Here is a 21,816-nt window from a genome sequence, read left to right as displayed (position 1 = left end):
AAACCGAGTGCCTTAACCAACATGGAATTAAAAACTAATTTGGAGTCTTTTATCAGTATTGAGTACTCATTGTTGTCCTATCATTATCTACTACTGTAGAGACTTATATGTACATAAAACAATTTCATAGGTCATAAGGTTTCAAAATGGTTACACTTTTACCAAGTACGAGAGCTCTTAGATCACCATTATGTTTTTATTTTTCGCTCAAAGTAGGGAGTTATGTTTCATAATAAGCAAGAAATTATAGAAGCAGATATATTGAAATGAAAATTCGAAATACATAAGATGCCAATGAAAGACAACACTAATTTTCTTACATAATTTCATCTTATATGAAACACAAGCTCAGTAAATGACCTCTCCGTAATGATCGGCATTATTTAAAGCTAAAAGTTTATTTATTAGGGCTTCCTTTGCTAAATAAAACCATTTATTTAGTAACCAATTTAAACCTAAACGAAGGTTTAATTCTAATTAATAAGGTTTACTTAGCATTAGATCCTTAATTCACATCAAACAAATACCACTTCCTCATCATCAATTTGGTCATGACATATGATTTTGGCAAGCCTGGTAGCATTGACAGAGTCTCTTGGGCTGTGAGAAGCAAGCCCAGGAAACAGAAGCCCAACAAGTCTAAAGAGGATAGAAACCAAGGGCTCTTGGTAATCTTTCCCTAATTTAATCCATGCAAAAAGACCTCTGAATAGATCTAACCATGCATTGAAGTACTTTGGTATTAAGTACAATGGATTGAAGTAATTCTGATTTGGTTCTTTCTTCATCACCTACAATATAATTCAATTTTTTCCACCAAACCCCACAAAAGAATTAGAACAAATTAGTATTTTGTAAATAAATATTAAAATATATCAAAAAAAGAATAATATTACCTTTCCTTTGTACCAGCTACTGAAATAGAGGCACCCACCAAAATGAGCAAACTGAGAGATGGGGTCATCAAAGGGAACTCTTGGGACAACATCAAACCTATAAACAATTCTATGATATCTCTTAAAAGCCACATTCAAATTTGCAGCCATTATCTCCCCAAAATCCTTATCACCAATTCTTGGTTGCCCAAAAGTGTAAACACCAAGTATTCTATTCAAGATTGTGTCTTCTTGGTGAAAAATTAGTATTGAAGGAAACATAGCTGCAAGGGCTGCCCCTAAACTATGGCCAGTGATTATAATTCTTGCATTCTTGTTTTTGTCTAATAATGTCCTTAGTTGTTCTCTTATGCTATAATAAGCTAAGCTTTTGTCTCCTGTATATGTTTTAGGCCAACCTTTCACACAATCCTTATCATCTTGAAGACCTAAAGCTTTCATAAAACCTAGGTGAACTCTTCCCATATTAGTCATAGAGAACCAAGATAGGTCAACATCTGTGGACCAGTCTTGCAAGTTAAACGGTTCGGTTCCGCGGAACGCAACAACGATTTGCGTGGCATCTTTCGGTGCATCGCAGAATATGAAAGCTTGGGTTGCACTTGATTTAAGATAATCTGCATATTTTGAAGTCCAATTAAGATTAATCATACTTATGTAAATCGATCATACAATAACTCGTGTTAAATAAATTTAACAAATAAATTATTTTGTTGTTCGTATTGATCCAAAAAGTAACTACTTTAGTCTTCTTTTCGTTTCTTAAATCAGATGTAAATTCTAATTTGAGATCCAAATTAACTTGAGTGAGATTTTATCATTTTAAATTTTTGTCTGCCTCGTAATTTTTTGTCTGATTCGAGCCATTTGTTTTTATTGCATATGCATGAATGATAAAAGAAAAAAAGCAACAAGCAGAGATATTCTTACTGTTATAGAAGTTATAGAACCCCACAAAGTGCATCTGCATAGATAAAATTCAAAAACACACCATCAAATTACTAAAAATTTGACTACTACTTTTTCGACACAATACCCGAATCTTTACTTTTAGGGAGATTTTATAGGGCCCCCTCATTTTTGTTAAAAGGCCCCCCTCAATGATAATTTACCAAGTAAAATGGTTCATGAGGAGGTCTTTTAACAAAATTGGGGAGGCCTTATAAAACTTCCCAAATGGGAAGGGCTATCCATATTAAGTTCACATACTTTTTCTCATCTATTCTTGCTACACTATGGCCAAGTTTTTTTTTTTTTTTTTTTTTTAAATGTCAGCATACTTTAAGGAGTATAACTCCGTGTCTCGAACCCTTAACTTATAGACTGGAAACCAACTTAGTAACCACTATGGGCCAAGTTGGCCGAACAATAGAACATCCCAACCCATTCATAAGATCTGTTAGACCGGTGCGATCCATTTTTGTGGCAAGCCAAATGGTGAAATGGCTCATGGCGTGGCTTGTTAGCCACGGCCTATGGCGCCACGACAAGGCCCGTTGTGAACCCTAATTTTGAACGTCATTTTAATATTGATATTATGTGGTTGAAATATAAATTTATGGACAATCAAATAACCATTTACCTTCCAGTGATTTGTGACCACATTTTTGACATAGGCTTGGTTCTCATAGGCGACCTTGGCAGACATCATGCAGAGCTCTAATACTTTGATTTGGTTGGAGCTATCAACAGGTCCCAACTTGGGGGAATAACTAAGATATGAGGATGCCTTTTTAAGATCCATCCGTCCATCTATGAAACCTAAGATCGATCTATACTGGGCTGAATCCGTTCTTGGTATAACCAATTTCCCTTCAACAATAATAATTAACCAACTTAAGAACTCACCCCTTTTATTATTGGGAAATGATAGAGTGACATATTTCCTCATTTAGAAATAAAAGCGATCCCACCGTAGTCAAACTTTGAAAAAACCTTAGCCAAGACATGGAGATGTTTTCCAATTTCCATAATATTTTTTAAGCACAAAAGAAATCTACTTTTGATTAATCATTCTCACAGAAGATCAAATAAATATTTAAGACTTTTTGACTCCTTGAGCAGTTTAATTATATGCTTTCATCTTTAAATTACTATCAATATTGTCCGGCCACGTCATCCAGTCGGGATTCATCTAGGAGACAGGTCGGTCATAGTCCAAAAAATTTGCTATCAATATTTTCTTATATAAATAGAAATCGAAACCCACTTATTTGGATATTTGGTCTGTTCATTTAATTATTATATGAGACATAAGGGAAATGATGAAGTTACAAAAGATTTTGACAAAAAAAAGTTCCCAGCTGATGTGGCGGGTGTGGTTTCAAACTTTGACCAAATCTAGGCCGTTGAGAGATGAAAATCACAACCGCCACATCAGCTGAGAACTTTTTTTTGTCAAAATCTTTTGTGATTCTAGCATCTCTCGAGACTTAAAGGGTAAGAAACTAAGAATGGATTCGCACAGTCTTGCAACCCCTTGCATTTTATTTCCCCCCGTAGAGAAAGTCACAAAGCTGGATTTGCATTAGTGGATAATTAACTTTCTAAACTTTAATTGATAGTAACAAGATAAATAAAATGAAATAACAACAAAAACCATGTATATATATATATAAGAGAGACTTATGCATGGTAAGCTTAATATTATAGGTACTCAAGTTAGGGCTATATATATATATGATTATGCATGGAGTGCTTTATAATATTTGACAAATGACCTTTGTCCGGGATTCAGCTGGGAGACGGGTCGGGCATTCTATCACGGTTGATAACATAATTCCATGCACAAGTAATGACTATATATATATATATATATAAGTTTGTGCATAATGTGTAGAATTTGTTAATGAAACTAAAATAGTATATTACGTTAACACCTACATGTGATAATGTGAAAAATCAACGTAAGGATTCCACCATTAAGTGAAACCAAGTTCAAGGTGAACTCTACTATCGTCCCAAGTAAAGCAATAGGAGTGTTAAGTAAACCAAAGATCCTCTGAATGATCAAAGTAATTGTGGTTATTAAGTTAGGAAGAGCAACATTTGCTTCAAGCTTAGCATCATCAGTCTGAATTTCGACAAACTCGGAACTTGATAACTTTTTTCTTAGGAACAAGATGCTAACTATGTCCAAAAGTCTTAATTTTTCAGGATGGTAAATAACATAAGGCTTTGTGGAACCCATAATGGAGGAAGATGGCTAGATCAAAGAAAACTGAAATTAGGGTTTGGAAAATTAACAAGGAGAGAATAGGGAAAGAAAGCTAGGGCACCATAAAGTAGGAAAGTAAGAAAGGTGGTGAAGAACATATACTGAGTGAAGGTCCTTTATATAGATTTTTCAATCATGCTCACACGTATAATCCACATGTGCTGAGCTCAAACAATGTAATAAGACCATGCTCTATATATGTGAAGATAATGCACCAGATCCATAATTGAATGAGGACAAAAATGATTAAGACATTTATGAATGTAAAACATGAAAAATTAATTAATTAAGTTATCTTAGGCAAGATTTTGCTTAGCATTCTCTGAGCATTTGCTCCCTTAGCAAATTTCTTGGAGTTTTTGTTTGTGAAATGTTGGTTGATCAATTTGAGCCGATCGGCTAGATTTTTGTACATACAGTAAGATTCGACTCACTGATTTTTTTTTTTGAAGAGGGTAAAATAGATTTCATTAATTTCAAAGGTTGCAACTACAAAGAGAAAACAAGAAAAAAAGGAAAAGATTACATGCTAATTAGAGCATCCCAGCTAAAAACTAATTTTGAAAAAGTGGTGAAGGACTTCCATTCTGGGTTTGTAGACCAGTAAAAAAGGAGAGCTTTGATCGAAATTATAAGATTTTCTATCGATTTACATTTTTCTTCGAAGATCCTTGTGTTTCTCTCTTCCCATAAGCTCCAAATTATAGCATAAGGAACTCCATATCTCAAAATTTTTTTCCTATCAAGCGACTTAGGGAGAGTATTTGAGTCGACTAAGTCCTTGAAACGATTTGACGAATTTGAGAGCTTGATAAAAGATGGGGTAAGGGAGTTCCAAATCTGATTTGAGAAGAAACACGAAAAGAACAAATGATCAAGAGTCCTTGAAACGATTCGACTCACTGATCTTTATATTCGACAGATACACTATTTCTTTAATCTTATTCAAAAGGGACTTTTTAGGGATCTAAGTAGGGTTGGACTCTAACTTAGAACTCCATATAAGGTCTCTTAGGGACTTGAATAAGGTGTGAAATTTCTCATTAAGCTTTCTTACTCTAACACATCAAGTAGAAAGAAGAAAGTGAGCTAATTCTCAACTATCTATCTAGTCAAAGAAGAAGGTGTTCTTCATCTAACCACCATTGGTGTTCTAGCTAGCAACAAGGTGGGAGATCAAGATGACTGCTCGGCGTCTCAAGTAGAGGAGCTACAATCAAAGCTCTTAGTCTTCTCAATAGCGATTTGAAAGGTTCGAGGAAAAACTAACGATAAAGGTATTTATGCAACTGGTTTTCTTAGTTCATCATTATTAGCTTACGCATGAGATCTTAGAAATACTAGTGTTAGAAATTAGATGTTTGAGATTCCGCTTAAGAACACTAGAAGAGGTCATAACCCAACAGTGGCTTCAGAGCCTCTTGCACATAGCTAATTTTGGCTAAATTTCGGACAAATCTGTGTTATTTTAGATAGATAGTTATGTCTAAAAGTGTTTTTGGGCATATGAATTTGAATAACTTTGAATGAGATTCAAAGATTATTCAAGTTGTTTTCAAAATTGTTCTTTGAAAAAGTTTCAAAAACATGAATTTTGATCCAAATTGGTTTTGGTTAAGAGTTGTTTTTCGAGTTTTAGAAGTTTTGAGAACAAAATTTGGTAAGTTTTAGAAAGAGTTCTAAAAGTTGGAAATAGTAACTAGGGAAAGAAAAAAGAAAGGGGGGGGGGGAGGAGCGCGGTTGGATTTTTTTAGAAACTCCTAAAAACCGGCCAAGATGCTTGGGAAGGTTCCTGACCGACCGGCTCCAGCAGACGCGTCCCGCTCTGGGAGACCGAGACCGTCTCGAAAACTTCCAAGAAGCTACTAGACGCGTCCGGATAGTCCGAGTTGGCCTTGGTCTTGGAGACTATCAGAAAAATATTGTATTTAGGAATGTAGTATTGAGAATATTAGAAAAATATTGTATTTAAGAATGTGTTCAGGAGTATCTTAAATTTTAGGATAATAGTTGTACGTATATATTTTCTTGTTATTCTGGATCAAGATAAGATCCTTTTATTTTGTTAGTTTTACTTGTATATATACAGAACCCTAAAAAGAGAATAAGACAACTTGATTTTCCGTAACTTATTACATGCATATATGGTCCCTCAAGACCCCGGTTTACTCCGTTAATAACAATTGTTGAAGCTTTTCAGCAACAAAGACTAAAATTTTTGTTTCTCTTAAGTCTGTAACACAACTCTTTCCTCCGTTTTTATGGATTGAGTCTCTCCACAACTCTTCTTTTTCTCATTGAAGTACAACATTACACTCCCTATTTCCTTTAAAGTGGACATTAGAATCCCATTCCTGCAAAGTATGTTTTTAGTTTTGGCTGTAAAGTAAGGAGTTACCTTTCATAATAAGCAAGAAATTGCTTACATAATTTCATTTATATTGAAATAAAAATTCGAAATACATAAGATGTCAATGAAAAACAACACTAATTTTCTTACATAATTTCATCTTATATGAAACACAAGCTCCATAGATGACCTCTCCCTAATAATTAATCGGCATTATTTGAAGCTAAAACTTTATTTATTAGGGTTTCCTTTGCTAAATAAAACCATTTATTTAGTACCCAAATTAAACCTAAACAAAGGTTTAATTCTAAGTAAAAAGGTTTACATAGCATTATATCCTTAATTCTCTAGTAGAGGGAGAGAGAGAGAGATCACATCAAACAAATACCACTTCCTCATCATCAATTTGTTCATTTACTATGATTTTGGCAAGCCTAGTAGCATTGACAGAGTCTCTTGGGCTGTGAGAAGCAAGCCCAGGAAACAGAAGCCCAACAAGTCTAAAGAGGATAGAAACCAAGGGCTCTTGATAATCTTTCCCTAATGTGATCCCTGCAAAAAGACCTCTGAATAGATCTAACCATGCATTGAAATACTTTGGTATCAAGTACAATGGATTGAAGTAATTCTGATTTGGTTCTTTCTTCATCACCTACAATTCAATTTTTCCATCAACCCCACAAAAAATTAGAACAAATTAATATTTAAAAAATAAATATTAAAATAATATATGTGGTAATAAATCAATATTGGGGTATTGATCATCTATCAAACTCTCTCGCGTACAAGGTATTTAAGAAGCAGAAACGCTATGTTCATAAAAAAACACAAATTGACAAAATTTTTGCCGAAATGATGTGGCAAGTCTCTTTTGAAAGTTCGACGGATGACAGTTAAAACATGAACGACTCATGAAGAGAACGGTCCAAATTCATTTAAACTTTGAAATGAATCTTGGCACGTCATTTCAGCAAAAATTTTGTCACATTCTTTTGTAAACCTAGCATCTCTGAGAAGTGGAAATGAATCATCAATTAGATACCTGGTGGTCGTCAATAAATCTCAAATAGACTACCGAAATATTATGTACGAAGCCAACTATAGTACTAGTTAAGTAAACCCAAAAAAACGAAGAAAAGTTTACCTCTCCTTTGTACCAGCTACTGAAATAGAGGCACCCACCAAAATGAGCAAACTGAGAGATGGGATCATCAAAGGGAACTCTTGGGACAACATCAAACCTATAAACAATTCTATGATATCTCTTAAAAACCACATTCAAATTTGCAGCCATTATCTCCCCAAAATCCTTATCACCAATTCTTGGTTGGCCAAAAGTGTAAACACCATAAATGCTATTCAAGATTGTATCTTCTTGGTGTAAAATTAGTAGTGAAGGAAACATAGCTGCAAGGGCTGCCCCTAAACTATGGCCAGTGATTATAATTCTTGCATTCTTGTTTTGGGCTAGTAAAGTCCTTAGTTGTTCTCTTATGCTGTAGTAAGCTAAGTTTTTATCTCCTGTATATGTTTTAGGCCAACCTTTCAAATAATCCTTATCATCTTGAAGACCTAAAGCTTTCATAAAACCTAGGTGAACTCTTCCCATTTTACCCATAGAGAACCAAGATAGGTCAACATCTGTGGACCAGTCTTGCATGTTAAATGGTTCCGTACCACGGAACGCAACAACGATTAGCTTGGCATCTGTCGGTGCATCGCAGAATATGAAAGCTTGGGTTGCACTTGATTTAAGATAATCTGCATATTTTGAAGTCCAATTAAGATTAATCATACTTATGTAAATCGATCATACAATAACTCGTGTTAAATAAACAAATAAATAATACATTATTTTTTTGTTCTTATCGATCCAACAAGCAACTACTTTAGTCTTCGTTTCGTGTCTTAAATCAGATGTCAATTCTGATTTGAGGTCCAAATTAACTTGAGTGAGGTTTCATCATTTTTTATTTTTGTCTGTCTCGTAATTTTTGTCTGATACGAGCCTTTTGTTTTTCTTCCATATGGATGCATGATAAAAAGAAAAGGATTAAAAAAAAAAAAAAAAAAAAAAAAAAGAAGAGATATTCTTAATCTTACTGTTATAGAAGTTATAGAACCCAACAAAGTGCATCTGCATAGACAGAATTCAAAAACACACCATCAAATTACTGTTATAGAAGTTATAGAACCCGACAAAGTGCATCTTTACTTTTTTGGAAGGGCTATCCATAAGCCCCTTCTTTCATTTATTTTATGGTAGAGATGAACTCAAATCTTTCACTAAAAAAATAAAGAAAAAGTACTGGCAAGGCCATTTTCTCAATCCAATTTTTGGTAATGAAAGTTTAATAAGGATTACTTTACAAAAACTGATGGTACGCCGAGCCAATCTCCGGGACGAATCCCGGCCGGGTGACGTGGTCGGACCAGATTTAGAGAGAGAAAAAGAAAAATTCTCTCTCTAAATTCAGACCTGCCACGTCACCGACTGAGATTCGGCCGGGCATATCATCACCATTGTTACTACTATAAACAAAGTCCACCTACTTTTTCTCTAAAATTTCTCATATATTCTTGCTACTCAATGGGCCAAGGTGTCCCAACAGTAGAACATCCCAACAGAGAAGTAACCAGATGTTTTGGTTGACGGGGGCTGAAAAGATTTGAGTTACAGAAAAATACTATCCAAAAATATAAAAAAATCAAAAATGCAAAATTCTATCACCTCAACCAAATTTTATTGACGTGACTCGTCGTGGTATACTTTATCGGAAGCTTGATTTCACAATATTCACTAAAAGTTCTGGATTCCAATTTGTGATGAGCTTGCTCTACCACCACTATGTTTGAACCGTTCATTGATGGTCGGCGGTCCAAATAAGAATAAATGCATGGAAGGTATATAATTTTATCATAAGCCTAGAGGGGTGGTAGTGAGAAAATTTGAAAATAATCGGGAGGTATTACAATGAAATATTAATTGTAAAAGTTTTATAACGCTTCCAACAACATACACGCCAACGATCAACATCTGATGTGAGCCGTGTCAGATGTCGAGATTTGTTCGGAAAATCCTTGGTCTACACACAGTTTCGTCCCTGATCCCAACCCATTAAGACCCGTTAGACCGGTGTGATACATTTTTCGTGGCAAGCCAAATGGTGAAACGGCTAATGGCATGGCTACCAGGCCACGGTCTGTGGCGCCACAACAAGGCTTGTAGTGAACCCTAATTGTGCACAAATTTTAAACCCATTTTATCTGTGCATCTATACAGAGGAACTCTTATCGCAACATGAAAATATTATATTTGCTCATATTTTATTTTTATTATAGATCGTCTTTATAAGTCCGAAATGGCGGCAACTTTGATATAAAGTGGTTGAAATATAATTTTATGGACAATCAAATAACCATTTACCTTCCAGTGATTTGTGACAACATTTCTGACATAGGCTTGGTTCTCATAGACGACCTTGGCAGACATCATGCACAGATCTAACACTCTGATTTCGTTGGAGCTATCAACAGGTCCCAACTTGGGGAAATAACTAAGATATGAGGATGCCTTGTCCAGATCCATCCGTCCATCTATAAAACCTATCATCGATCTATACTCGGCTGAATCCTTTTTTGGTATAACCAATTTACCTTCATCAATAATAATTAACCAACTTAAGAACTCACCCCTTTTATTATTTCAATATTTATCTATATATATAACAAAGAGAAGAAGGGATGATTTTATACGGTTTCGTATAGTTTTTAGCCAAGCATGGAGATGTTGTCCATGTTAATTTTAATGGACATCTACTTTCGATTAATCATCTTCACTAAAAATCAAATATTTATTAAGACTTTTTTCAATTCTGAAAGAACGTCTAGGCTTCTCCTTTCTGAATCCTAACCGGGTGACGTAGCCAGTCTTTCTCTAGATCTTGTGTAGCCACATCACCCGACCGGGATTCAGTAGGAGATAGGCAGGGCGTAGTCCCATTCTCGTTAAGTTTTTAAAGCAACAGATAGTTCGTGGAGTTAGAAGAAGCCTTAGAAAAAAAAACGTATAAAAATAGTGAGGTATTTTTTCTGAATGAAATTAATCAATACGTTTTAAAAATACGAAAACAAACGTTAGAAGAGTGCTACTAAATACAAATAAAACCAAAAGCTTTTGTCGGAGCTCCTAGCAACATAGTGAGGATGGTGGTTTCTTTTGTATCGGATCAGATCACTCGTCTTCTCAAAAGTGAATTAGTTGAATCCAAGTTACTAATCCGATCCATGGAACATCAAACTCAATCGAACTTATGTATAACACCCTTCATATATAATTCCATATGCTCATATAGGATTCTAAAATATGTAATAAATTAAGAATATTTAATGGAAACCGTGAAGGTTGTTGTGACTGAAATATCCTAAACTCATAAACTCACTACCAATTAAAACTTTGATATTTGAGGGGAAAAAAAAAGGTTTAACAAGAAAAGCAGCATTTGCTTATAGAAATGGAAATAGAAACCACTTATTTGGATTTTTGGTCTGTTCATTTAGAGCATCTCCAATACAAAACTCAAAAAAATCTTCATTCGTCCTATTTGTCAAGTTCCACTTGAGACTTTCACTCCTAGGTGTCGAAAATAGAGATCCTCAATTCTTGTATGTCTCCAATGCAACACTCTAAACTCTTTTATTTTACTTACGTGTCATGGTTATTTTTGTAAAAAAATAATTAGTTATTTTGGAAATATACAAAGACTGGATTTCTATTGGTTGAAATTTAAATATTGGTGAGTTGGACAATTAGAGATATCTCAAGAGGACACTCTGAAAATAGAGTGTCCTCTTGAGATATCTCTATTCCACTCTCGACACATCATCTTTGAGATCTTAGTTGAGTTTTGCATTGGTGATGATTTTTTAAGAAAAACTCAGAAAATCCTATGTGGCACTCCGAGTTTCTAAGATTGAGTTTTGCATTGGAGATGCTCTTAATTATTATATGAGACATAAAGGGTAAGAATGGCTTGACACAGTCCTGCAAGCCCTTGCATTTTATTTCCTCCCCTAGAGTGACAATGCTGGATCTGCATTAGTGCATAATTAACTTTCTATACTGTAATTGGTAGTAAGTAGTAACAAGATAAATAAAATGAAATAACAACAAAAACCATGTATATACCGGCTACAATTTGGACCGTTTGGAGTGAAAGAAATACTAGACTGCTTGAAGCGGAAAATGAAAAAGAAGAAACCAGAGAAATATAGTTGTTAAGATCAAGGGGTTGGTGTTCCATTGGGCAATCAAACAACCATGGATCAAGAACACAAACTTTAGTGATTTTATTTGTAATTAGGTTGCTTTATCTAGGCTTTAAGCCTTTCATTGTATTGGCGTGTATCGTTGTAGAGAGTTTTTTGTAGCATTTTCGGCTACCATTTCTTCGTTTCTTAATGGACTATTTTGCTTTTTCCATAATATATATATATAGAGAGAGAGAGAGACTTATGCATGGTAAGCTTAATATTATACGTACTCAAGTTAGGGCTATATAGATGATTATGCATGGAGTTCTTTATAATATTTGACAAATGACCTCTGGTCCGGATTCAGCCAGGAGACGGTCGGGCATGCTATCATGGTTGATAATATAATTCCATGCACAAATAATGACTCTATATATATGTAGATATAATGAAATATATATATATATATATATATATATATGTAGATAGATATGTATCTATGTATATACGTATATAAATATGTATATATGTGCTATTATATATAAGTTCTTGCATAATGTGTAGAATTTGTTAATGAAACTAAAATAGTATATCAAGTTAACACCTACATGTGATAATGTGAAAAATCAACTTAAGGATTCCACCGTTAAGTGAAACCAAGTTCAAGATGAACTCTACTATCCTCCCAAGTAAAGCCATAGGAGTGTTAATTAAAGCCAAGATCTTCTGAATGATCAAAGTAATTAGGGTTATCAAGTTAGGAAGAGCAACATTTGCTTCAAGCTTAGCATCATCAGTCTGAATTTCGACAAACTCAGAACTTGATAACTTTCTTCTTAAGAACAAGATACTAACTATGTCCAAAAGTCTTAGTTTTTCAGGATGGTAAATAACGTAAGGCTTTGTGGAACCCATAATGGGGGAAGATAGCTAGATAGAAGAAAACTGAAATTAGGGTTTTGGAAATTAACAAGGAGAGAACAGGGAAAGAAAGCTAGGGCACCATAAAGTAGCTAGGAAAGTAAGAAAGGTGGTGAAGAACATATACTGAGGAAAGGCCCTTTATATAGATTTTTCAATCATGTTCACACGTATAATCCACATGTGCCGAGCTCAACCAATGTAATAAGACCATGCTCTATATATGTGAAGATAATGCACCAGATCAATAATTGAATGAGGACAGAAATGATTAAAACATTTATGAATGTAAAACATGTAAAAATAATTAATTAAGTTATCTCATGCAAGGTGGGATTGATTTTGCTTAGCATTCTCTGGAAATTTGCTCCCTCAGCAAATTTCTTGGAGATTTTGTTTGCATGTTGGTTGATCAATTTGAGCCGATCGGCTAGATTTTTGTACATACAGTAAGATTCGACTCACTGATCTTTATATTCGACAGATACACATGAAGTTATCGTCTAACCAAAGTGGGCTTCACAAGACTTCTCCATGTCACTCAATTAATCGTACCCGATGTACATCTTTTTCTTTTTATATACCATAGTAACATTGTATCAAACTGAATTAGGCAACTACCTAAGGTACTATTTATGTGACTCATATGTCATGAATTAACTATTTCTCTCTAAATCTTTTTGATAATATTTAGAATTTTATTCCTAAAGAGGTTGATTGTGGTAAGACAAAATAATCAGTTCAAAAGTTAGACAAGTTACATCTAGACCAAACCATTCCAAAGTAAACACAAAATTAAAAAACCGAGTACGTTTATGCCATCGTTATAAAATGGTCCTCACCAATAAATCATATGTTACAAAATCGATTTCTTTCTTAAACCTTCACAAATTTTGTCATTCTCTCTTATGAACAGGTCAAATTCTCCCTTCTGACATATCGTGTACGTGGAGTACAATATGAAATCGTTTCTTTAATTTTTTGATCTACAACGGTGTCCACTTAAAATATCATTAATAGAGATAGCATTTTTTTCTTGAAATTTAAAGAATTTTTCACCCATTTGGGATGTATTTATCACGAAAAGTAATTAAAGCTTTGTTTTATTTAGAAGAGATTATACATTATCAAACGTGTTGATGAGAAAGCATTAGAAGGTTATAAGTAAAGTAAGTACATATTAGTCACAAACTATGTAAAAAAAGTAAAACAAAGAATGGAAAATTTTAGTGGAAGTCTAGTCGGAGTGGGCTCATGAATAAAGCAATGTTTTTAATCTCCCTTGCTAGTGTGTAAAATATGGTGTTTTAATTACCATTGATTTCTAATCAACCACTTTGATAGTTACAAATAAAGCAGAAACAAATTGCAATTAGAGTTGGGTATGATCGATCCACTCATCCACCTAATTTTCATTTCATTTTTGGACTGTTGAAGAAACTATTAACTACACGAGAGACTATTAACTACACGAATAGAATTTATTGCATATATTGTTTACCAAAATGCTAGATAACCTAGCAAATTCAACCTACTTGATTGACGAGTACACCTGGATCACACTTGGAAAAAGAAAACAAAAGATAAAATCTGGATCGTTTATTTTGTGGTCCAGCCAGTGGCGGATCCACATAGGGGCGAGGGGAGTCTATAGGCCCACTCACCCCTATACAGAGCCTAAACGGTTTAGTGTTGAAAGACGATTATACCTCTCTTGAATGTACAATATTTACCGCTTTGAAGATTATATACAAAACTGGTGTTTAGCCCAATGGAAGTATGTTGGATTCGGGGTGCCATTGGCAGGGTTCGTATCCTTCTGGCTTCAAACTCTCCCAACATTTCATTTTTTTCTTTTACTCTTCTTCCATCAATACTTTTATTCGCCACAAACAAAAATTACTTATTGCATTAACCTTTTTTAGCTTGATTTTATTTTATCATTTAAAACTAAGATTACTCAACCAAAATAAGTTTGTTTGACAATTATACTTTTTAGTGTTTTCCACAAATAAAATTTAATTGTTGTAATTATTATCGTAAGTTATACTGCACCATCTTTCTGGACTTCCTCTTCTTTTTTAGGGTGAAAATTCGAGTCTGTATTGTTCTTTATTGTTATACATAATGTAATTAAATTTTAAATAAATACGAAATAACAAATACAAGTCTAAATTAGAATTAAATTGAGAGTAATTTATTTACGTAATTCTTTTAAGACTTCAACTATAATTTTTTGGTCAAATAAGATACTAGTCTTGCATTTATAAGTGATTTTAGTTTAAATCATTTTTGGAAACTTTTCTTCAACAACTCTGGATTTCGTCAAAAGAATTCTTAAATATTTAGCCTCCTCTTGAATGAATTTCTAGATCCGCCACTAGGTCCATCTATACTTGTCAACCAAGTGGATTGAGTTTGATGGGTTATCTAATATTTCCCGTTTGTTTATTGTATTAATAGAATCGCTCTACATATTATTCACAACTTATAAATTCACTCATAAATAAATAAAGAAAAATTATATTCATCTCTTCATTTGGTCCCTCCCACAACCTTCAACTGATGTGGCGACAGTTCACTTGAGCATGGAATAAATGGAGAGAATAGTAAGAATATATACTCCAATAAAACATCGCCACATTAAACGGAGGGCTGAGAGAGAGACCAAATAGAGGGATGGATAGAATTTTTGATAAATAAATCATTTCTCAACTTATGTCATACCAGGCCTATATGACATAGATATTAATTGTGGGCATTGCCTTAACTTTCAACAATAATTACTATTCACCAATAACTTTCAACAATAATTACTATTCACCAATAAATGGAATAAATGGAGAGAATAGCAAGAGTATATACTCCAATGAGACATCGCCACATTAAACGGAGGGCTGAGAGTGAGAGAGAGACCAAATAGAGGGATGTATATAATTTTTTGATAAATAAATCATTTCCCAACTTATGTCATACTAGGCCTATATGACATAGATATTAATTGTTGTGAAAAGGTTAAACCTTTGAATGATGAACACACTCGAATATGATCGAGTGGAGACGAAGAAGATGATTGTCTCGGTTGATAACCGAGAGAGAGGAGAGAAGGTATTAGTCTCGGCTATAACCGAGAAGGTGTATGACAACTCTCGGTTGAAGCCGAGAGTGATGATGAGTGTACTCGGGTATAACCGAGAGAGAAGAATGGTGCTCTCGGTTATAACCGATGATGATTGTTGATGAACTCGGGTGAAACCGAGAGATGAAGATTGGTGAGCTTGTTGATCGTGTGTGAGAGAGAGAGAGAGAGATGGGTAAATACCTTGTTTATTAATACTACAACTTGTATATTACATTATGTATGATCTCTTTATATAGGTTTACATGATAGAGTTTTAAAATAACAAAACTAATCTAAAACTAATCTAAACTATAATCCTAATATCTAAGGAATCCTAGTTGTAGTAGGATTCCTATTTGGACCAAGTCCACTCGGTTTGGCCGAGTGGAGTGGACCTTCCAACACTCCCCCTCAAGTTAGAGCGGGAATGGAAGTAACGCCTAACTTGCCAATTATGTTCTTGAACGGTTCTGCCCCAAGTGGCTTTGTGAAGATATCCGCTAACTGATTTTCTGTACTGGTGAAGCGTGTGGCAATGACGTTGTCTTTAATCTTTTCACGAACGATGTGGCAATCTATCTCAATGTGTTTTGTACGTTCGTGGAAGACGGGATTATCAGCAATGTGGAGAGCAGCCCGATTGTCACAGTAAACTGTCATCGGGTCAGAGTGGTTGATTCCAAAGTCAAGTAGTAAATACGTGAGCCATTATAATTCGTATGTGAGGATGGCTAAAGCTCGATATTCTGCTTCTGCCGAAGATTAGGCAACTGTGGGTTGCTTCTTTGATTTCCAGGAGAGAGAGCTGGATCCCAACATTGTGAAGTATCCAGTTGTAGATCTACGGGTTGAAGGGCAGCCAGCCCAATCCGAATCACAGTATCCTGTAATATGGAGAGAGCTGTCTGCGGATAAGAAGACTCCTTTATCAAGAGTACCCTTCAAGTATCGTAGAACGCGATGAGCTGCGTCTAAGTGTACTTGGCTAGGTGTTTGCATGAATTGACTGAGGTTATTTACGGCGAAGGTGATGTCTGGCCGTGTAACTGTTAGGTAAAGTAATCTGCCGATGAGACGACGGTAAACTGACGGATCTGGTAAAGGTGTACCGTCGGTTGGACTGAGACGGAGTTTTTGTTCCATGGGAAACTCAGAAGGACGTGCAGCGATGAGTCCAGAATCTTTCAAAATATCAAGAGCATATTTCCTTTGATATAGAAAAATGCCTTGTGATGATCGAGATACTTCGATACCAAGGAAGTACTGTAGACGGCCCAGATCTTTTAGTGAAAAGGCTTTATTCAGAAATATTTTTAACTGGGAGATAGCATGATCATTATTTCCCGTGATAATTATATCGTCTACGTAGACAAGGACATAGATTTGAGTGGAGTGAGATCTAAAAGTAAAAAGAGAATAGTCACTTTTAGACTGAGAAAAGCCACGTTCGATGAGAACGGAGGAAAATTTTGAAAACCATTGTCGAGAGGCCTGTTTGAGACCATAGAGAGATTTATGGAGACGACATACTTTAGACTCCCCCTGAGATGAAAAACCGGGGGGTAATTTCATGTAAACTTCTTCATTAAGATCGCCTTGAAGGAAGGCGTTATTGACATCCAGTTGATGGAGACTCCACCCTTTAATGGCGGCAAGAGAAAGAAGGACACGAACGGTTACCAATTTAGCAACCGGAGCAAAAGTGTCATTATAGTCCAACCCCTCGATTTGTGTGTAGCCTTTGGCTACTAGGCGGGCTTTATATCGCTCTATAGATCCATCGGATTTGAATTTAATTTTATACACCCATTTGCAACCGATGGGCTTTTTGCCGGGTGGTAAACCAGTGATTGTCCAGGTTTTATTTTCTTCCAAGGCTGAAATTTCCTTGGCCATGGCCTCTTTCCAATGGGGGGACTTCATTGCTTGAGTGAAAGAGGTTGGTTCGGTAGTTGATAAAACCGAAGAGAGAAATTGTTGATGAGAATTGGAAAACGAATTTATGGAAAAATAGTTTTCAAGAGGATATTTAATAGTGTTTGTATTGGAACACACATAGTCGTCTAGATGACTAGGTGGGCGGCGAGACAGAACCGGTCGGCCGGAATCGGCAACGACGGAGTCGGAGCTCCGGACGTCGGGTGAAGGATTCGGCAATGAGGAGTCATTGCTCGGTGGTGGGATAGACTGCTCTGGAGGCACACCAGGACCAGGGTCTTCATCACGGTCTGCTGAAGGCACCCCTGATGGGGAAGGCGGTCCACTGTTAGTTGGACCTGAAGTCGGGCCAGCAGGGGTGTCTGAAGGCACCCCTGTCGCTGGATCCAGACTCCCGGGAACAGGAACAGCAGATTCATCAGTGAATCTGCTGCTGTCCGGCGGTGAGATGGATTGAAATTTATCGTTTGCCGGAAAGACAAACGTGTCGTCGTCATCGATGAAGATGAAGGGTTCCGGTCGCGAGATAGAGGGTTTGACCGTCGGTTTGGATGACATCGGGAAACGATTTTCAAAAAAGGTCACATCACGCGAAATATATATGCGTCGTGTGGAGATATCATAAATTCGATAACCCTTTTGTCCATTTGGATAACCAAGGAAGATGCCGGCGGAGGAACGAACGTCCATCTTAGTTTTGACCAAAGGGATTCGGGCATAACAAAGACATCCGAATACACGTAAGTGTGAAAGATTCGGAGGGGAACCCATGAGGACTTCATGAGGTGATTTTCCATCAAGGATAGGTGTAGGTAACTTGTTAATGAGATAGACGGCGGTTAGAACGCATTCTCCCCAAAAGGAAAGAGGGAGATTAGCTTGAAGACGTAAAGATCGTGCCACTTCAAGAATGTGACGGTGTTTGCGCTCAACAACTCCGTTTTGTTGAGGTGTATAGGTACAACTACGTTGGTGGGAAATTCCTTTTTCAAGAAACCAACGTTGTAAAGAATTATTCATAAATTCGGATCCGTTATCCGATCGAATTGTCTTAATGTTGCAATTGAATTGTGTGTTTACGTAATTAGAGAAATTCATAATTAACGTATTTGAGTCCGATTTGGAACTTATGAGAAATATCCAAGTACAACGTGAAAAATCGTCAACAAGGGTTAAAAAATAACGACACCCGGAGGTGGAGGGAACCCGAAAGGGACCTCATAAATCCATATGTACTATGTCAAAAATACGTGAAGAAGTAGTAGTACTATTTAGAAAAGGTAAGCGACTTTGTTTTGAAAGAGGACATAATTCGCACGGTACTTTATTCGATAAAAAATTAAAATTCATACATGGAAGTCTAGAATTAAAATATTGAAAACGTGAAAAAGATGGGTGGCCAAGACGGCAATGCCATAAAACAAAAGACTCATGACTAGAATTATCTCGAACTAGATTTGAAACTGAAAGGATGGGACGCTCCATGCGAAGGAAGTAAAGGTCGTCATGAAGACTACCATGCCCAATCTCCGTCTTCGTTTTTCGGTCCTGAAAAAGACACAAATCACGGTCAAATAGGACGGTACAACGAAGTGATTTACAAATCTGAGATATAGATATGAGATTAAATTGAAAAGAAGGGATGTGAAGAACATCCTTTAAATAAAATCTATTCGTAAAATAGATGGTACCAATATGATCAACCTTGACTCGGGAGTCGTCCGGTAATCGGACGTATAAATCCGGTGGTGCAAGGGAATAAGAAGAGAATCTTGAAAGATTGGAACAAATATGTTTAGCGGCTCCCGAATCAATAACCCATGGAGGATGAGAAGAAGAAAAGTACTTACCTGTGAGATTGATGAGGGGATCCTTGTTGGTGCCGTTAGAGTTGTCGGTTGGTTGCCTATTTCGGTCCAACAATGCTAAAATACCTTGATATTTCTCATTAGTAAAAGATGACGCTGCAGGCACCCCCGAACCATTATGGTTCATGGTCGAACCATTGTTGTCCATAACCGAGGCAGTCACGGCATCTTGTCGTGTTCGGTTCCTTCCATGTTGACCATAGTTGGGTGGATACCCATGTAATTTGTAGCATGAGGAAACATCATGTCCATGAATTTTGCAATTTTCGCAAAAGGGTCGAGGACGTTTAGTACGTTGTCTATCGGAACCGTTGAATCGGTTATGTGAGTAATCGTTGGAACCAACGGCAAGGGCAGCAGTATTGGAGTCAACATTCATAGGAGTAACGAGATTTTGTTGAACCTCTTCTTGCTTGATAAGTGAATGTATTCGAAGAATTGAAGGGAAGGGTTCAATTAATAAGATTTGACTCCGAATTGATGAGAACCGGTCATTAAGACCTTGAAGAAATTCCATAGCTCTATCTTGGTTGGTTCTTTCAACCAAAGAGCGACCATGTCCACATATACAAGGCTCGGTGATTAGCAAGGAATTGAGTTCAGCTTGAAGAGCCTTGAGGTGTGTAAAATACGTAGAAACGTCTAAATTCTCTTGTTTGAGACAAGAAATAGCTCTCTTTAATTGAAAGATTTTAGGAGCATTGGTTTGATGGAATCGATCAAAAAGATTCTTCCATATATCGGATGCCGTCTCATCATATAATATAGATGATCGAAGAGGTGGATCTACCGAATTAATAAGCCAACTAGAAACGAGATCGTTACATCGTCCCCATTGTTCTAATTCATTAGGATCGGTGGGTTTATCGATGCTTCCGTCTACGAAACCTAGTTTGCCTTTTGCTCTTAAAGCTTTTGACATACCTCGAGACCATGAGGAGTAATTATCACCCGTTAGAAGTGGTGTAATAAGAATAGTAGTAGGAGAATCCGAATGGTGAACATCAAACGGCCCACTATTGAGATTAGTGTGAATTTGAGAAGTTTCCGAAGTTTCGGGAGTAGTCATGATTTAAGAGAGAAAAAAAAAAATTTGAAGGCTCTTATACCATGTGAAAAGGTTAAACCTTTGAATGATGAACACACTCGAATATGATCGAGTGGAGACGAAGAAGATGATTGTCTCGGTTGATAACCGAGAGAGAGGAGAGAAGGTATTAGTCTCGGCTATAACCGAGAAGGTGTATGACAACTCTCGGTTGAAGCCGAGAGTGATGATGAGTGTACTCGGGTATAACCGAGAGGGAAGAATGGTGCTCTCGGTTATAACCGATGATGATTGTTGATGAACTCGGGTGAAACCGAGAGATGAAGATTGGTGAGCTTGTTGATCGTGTGTGAGAGAGAGAGAGAGATGGGTAAATACCTTGTTTATTAACACTACAACTTGTATATTACATGATGTATGATCTCTTTATATAGGTTTACATGATAGAGTTTTAAAATAACAAAACTAATCTAAAACTAATCTAAACTATAATCCTAATATCTAAGGAATCCTAGTTGTAGTAGGATCCCTATTTGGACCAAGTCCACTCGGTTTGGCCGAGTGGAGTGGACCTTCCAACAATTGTGGGCATTGCCTTAACTTTCAACAATAATTACTATTCACCAATAAATGAAAATTAGGCCATGCATTAAAAGATGAATAATTTATCAGTTTCAGTGGCATGCATGACAATCCTACATTCTTTGGGAGAACGCCTAGATATTGGGTTATATGTTCATGTTTGCATGTAGTTAGTGTAGAGATCTTTTTGGGTGTGTCTCTCGAGTTTTTGCTGGGAACAAAATTCCATAATTAAATAAGACACCATGATTTTGTACTAGCTGAAGTTAGTAACAAGATGGGTGAGATACATAGCGGATCACGAGGACGAAAATCCATGTTAAGAAGAGTCCAAAATATTTAAAGATCTAAAAAATTCAGTTTATATGTTTGGGATATCTACAACTTTGGGATAGAAGGACCACTGGACTCATTGGTAGATGATAGTTGATTTGTCTCTAAAGTTGGCGAGTCAATTGGCTTTGACAAAATGAGGGGTTCAACTTTCGCTTTCCACTTATCAGTATTCAGTAATGGGGTAAAATCCAGCAAGGCATTTACCTCATTGATACTTCCCTCCTCATCAAAGTCTAAGCCAAAATGAGCCAACAGTGTTTCTAAGGGATCCTCGGACAAAGTTTCA

At 36.1% G+C, this 21,816-nt stretch overlaps 2 protein-coding genes across 3 annotated transcripts; both read right to left on the bottom strand.

Moving 5' to 3' along the window:
* Positions 1 to 244: 244 nt before the first annotated feature.
* On the bottom strand, positions 245 to 4,282 carry LOC147539341 (triacylglycerol lipase OBL1-like). The gene is made up of 5 exons (XM_086644711.1): positions 3,780 to 4,282; positions 2,479 to 2,708; positions 1,827 to 1,860; positions 897 to 1,513; positions 245 to 791 (listed from the first exon to the last, which is right to left on the bottom strand). The coding sequence occupies exons 1-5, from the start codon at positions 4,084 to 4,086 to the stop codon at positions 516 to 518; spliced, it is 1,464 nt and encodes a 487-aa protein (XP_086500837.1). The 5' UTR covers positions 4,087 to 4,282; the 3' UTR covers positions 245 to 515.
* Positions 4,283 to 6,512: 2,230 nt separating this feature from the next.
* Positions 6,513 to 12,756, bottom strand: LOC147539340 (triacylglycerol lipase OBL1-like). Of its 2 annotated transcripts, none has more exons than XM_086643951.1 (5): positions 12,325 to 12,756; positions 9,891 to 10,120; positions 8,567 to 8,600; positions 7,608 to 8,224; positions 6,513 to 7,115 (listed from the first exon to the last, which is right to left on the bottom strand). In XM_086643951.1, exons 1-5 carry the CDS (start codon positions 12,629 to 12,631, stop codon positions 6,840 to 6,842), a joined length of 1,464 nt encoding a protein of 487 aa, XP_086500077.1. In that variant the 5' UTR covers positions 12,632 to 12,756; the 3' UTR covers positions 6,513 to 6,839. The 2 variants fall into 2 exon arrangements, with proteins under 2 accessions (XP_086500077.1, XP_086500078.1); XM_086643952.1 differs by lacking the exon at positions 8,567 to 8,600 and adding an exon at positions 8,639 to 8,672 and having other exon boundaries at positions 12,325 to 12,739.
* Positions 12,757 to 21,816: the final 9,060 nt, after the last annotated feature.

Source organism: Eschscholzia californica, unplaced genomic scaffold (assembly GCF_041429995.1).
Source record: "Eschscholzia californica isolate CP2 unplaced genomic scaffold, dmEscCali1.0.p SCAF_5, whole genome shotgun sequence".
NCBI lineage: Eukaryota > Viridiplantae > Streptophyta > Magnoliopsida > Ranunculales > Papaveraceae > Eschscholzia > Eschscholzia californica.
Note: the sequence above shows the minus strand (reverse complement) of the source record. Positions and strands in the feature narration are given on the sequence as shown.

Bases quoted from the DNA above. Each gene is read 5' to 3' on its own strand.
- LOC147539341 (XM_086644711.1), bottom strand. From the start codon at position 4,086: ATGGGTTCCACAAAGCCTTATGTTATTTACCATCCTGAAAAATTAAGA. The intron at 1,861-2,478 runs GTAAATGGTTAT...TTATCTATGCAG, and splicing joins TGGTCACAAATCACTGGAAG to ATGCACTTTGTGGGGTTCTA. The intron at 1,514-1,826 runs GTAAGAATATCT...CAAAATATGCAG, and splicing joins GTTCTATAACTTCTATAACA to ATTATCTTAAATCAAGTGCA.
- LOC147539340 (XM_086643951.1), bottom strand. From the start codon at position 12,631: ATGGGTTCCACAAAGCCTTACGTTATTTACCATCCTGAAAAACTAAGA. The intron at 8,601-9,890 runs GTAAATGGTTAT...CTGTCTATGCAG, and splicing joins TTGTCACAAATCACTGGAAG to ATGCACTTTGTTGGGTTCTA. The intron at 7,116-7,607 runs GTAAACTTTTCT...ATTGAATTGTAG, and splicing joins GTAGCTGGTACAAAGGAGAG to GTGATGAAGAAAGAACCAAA.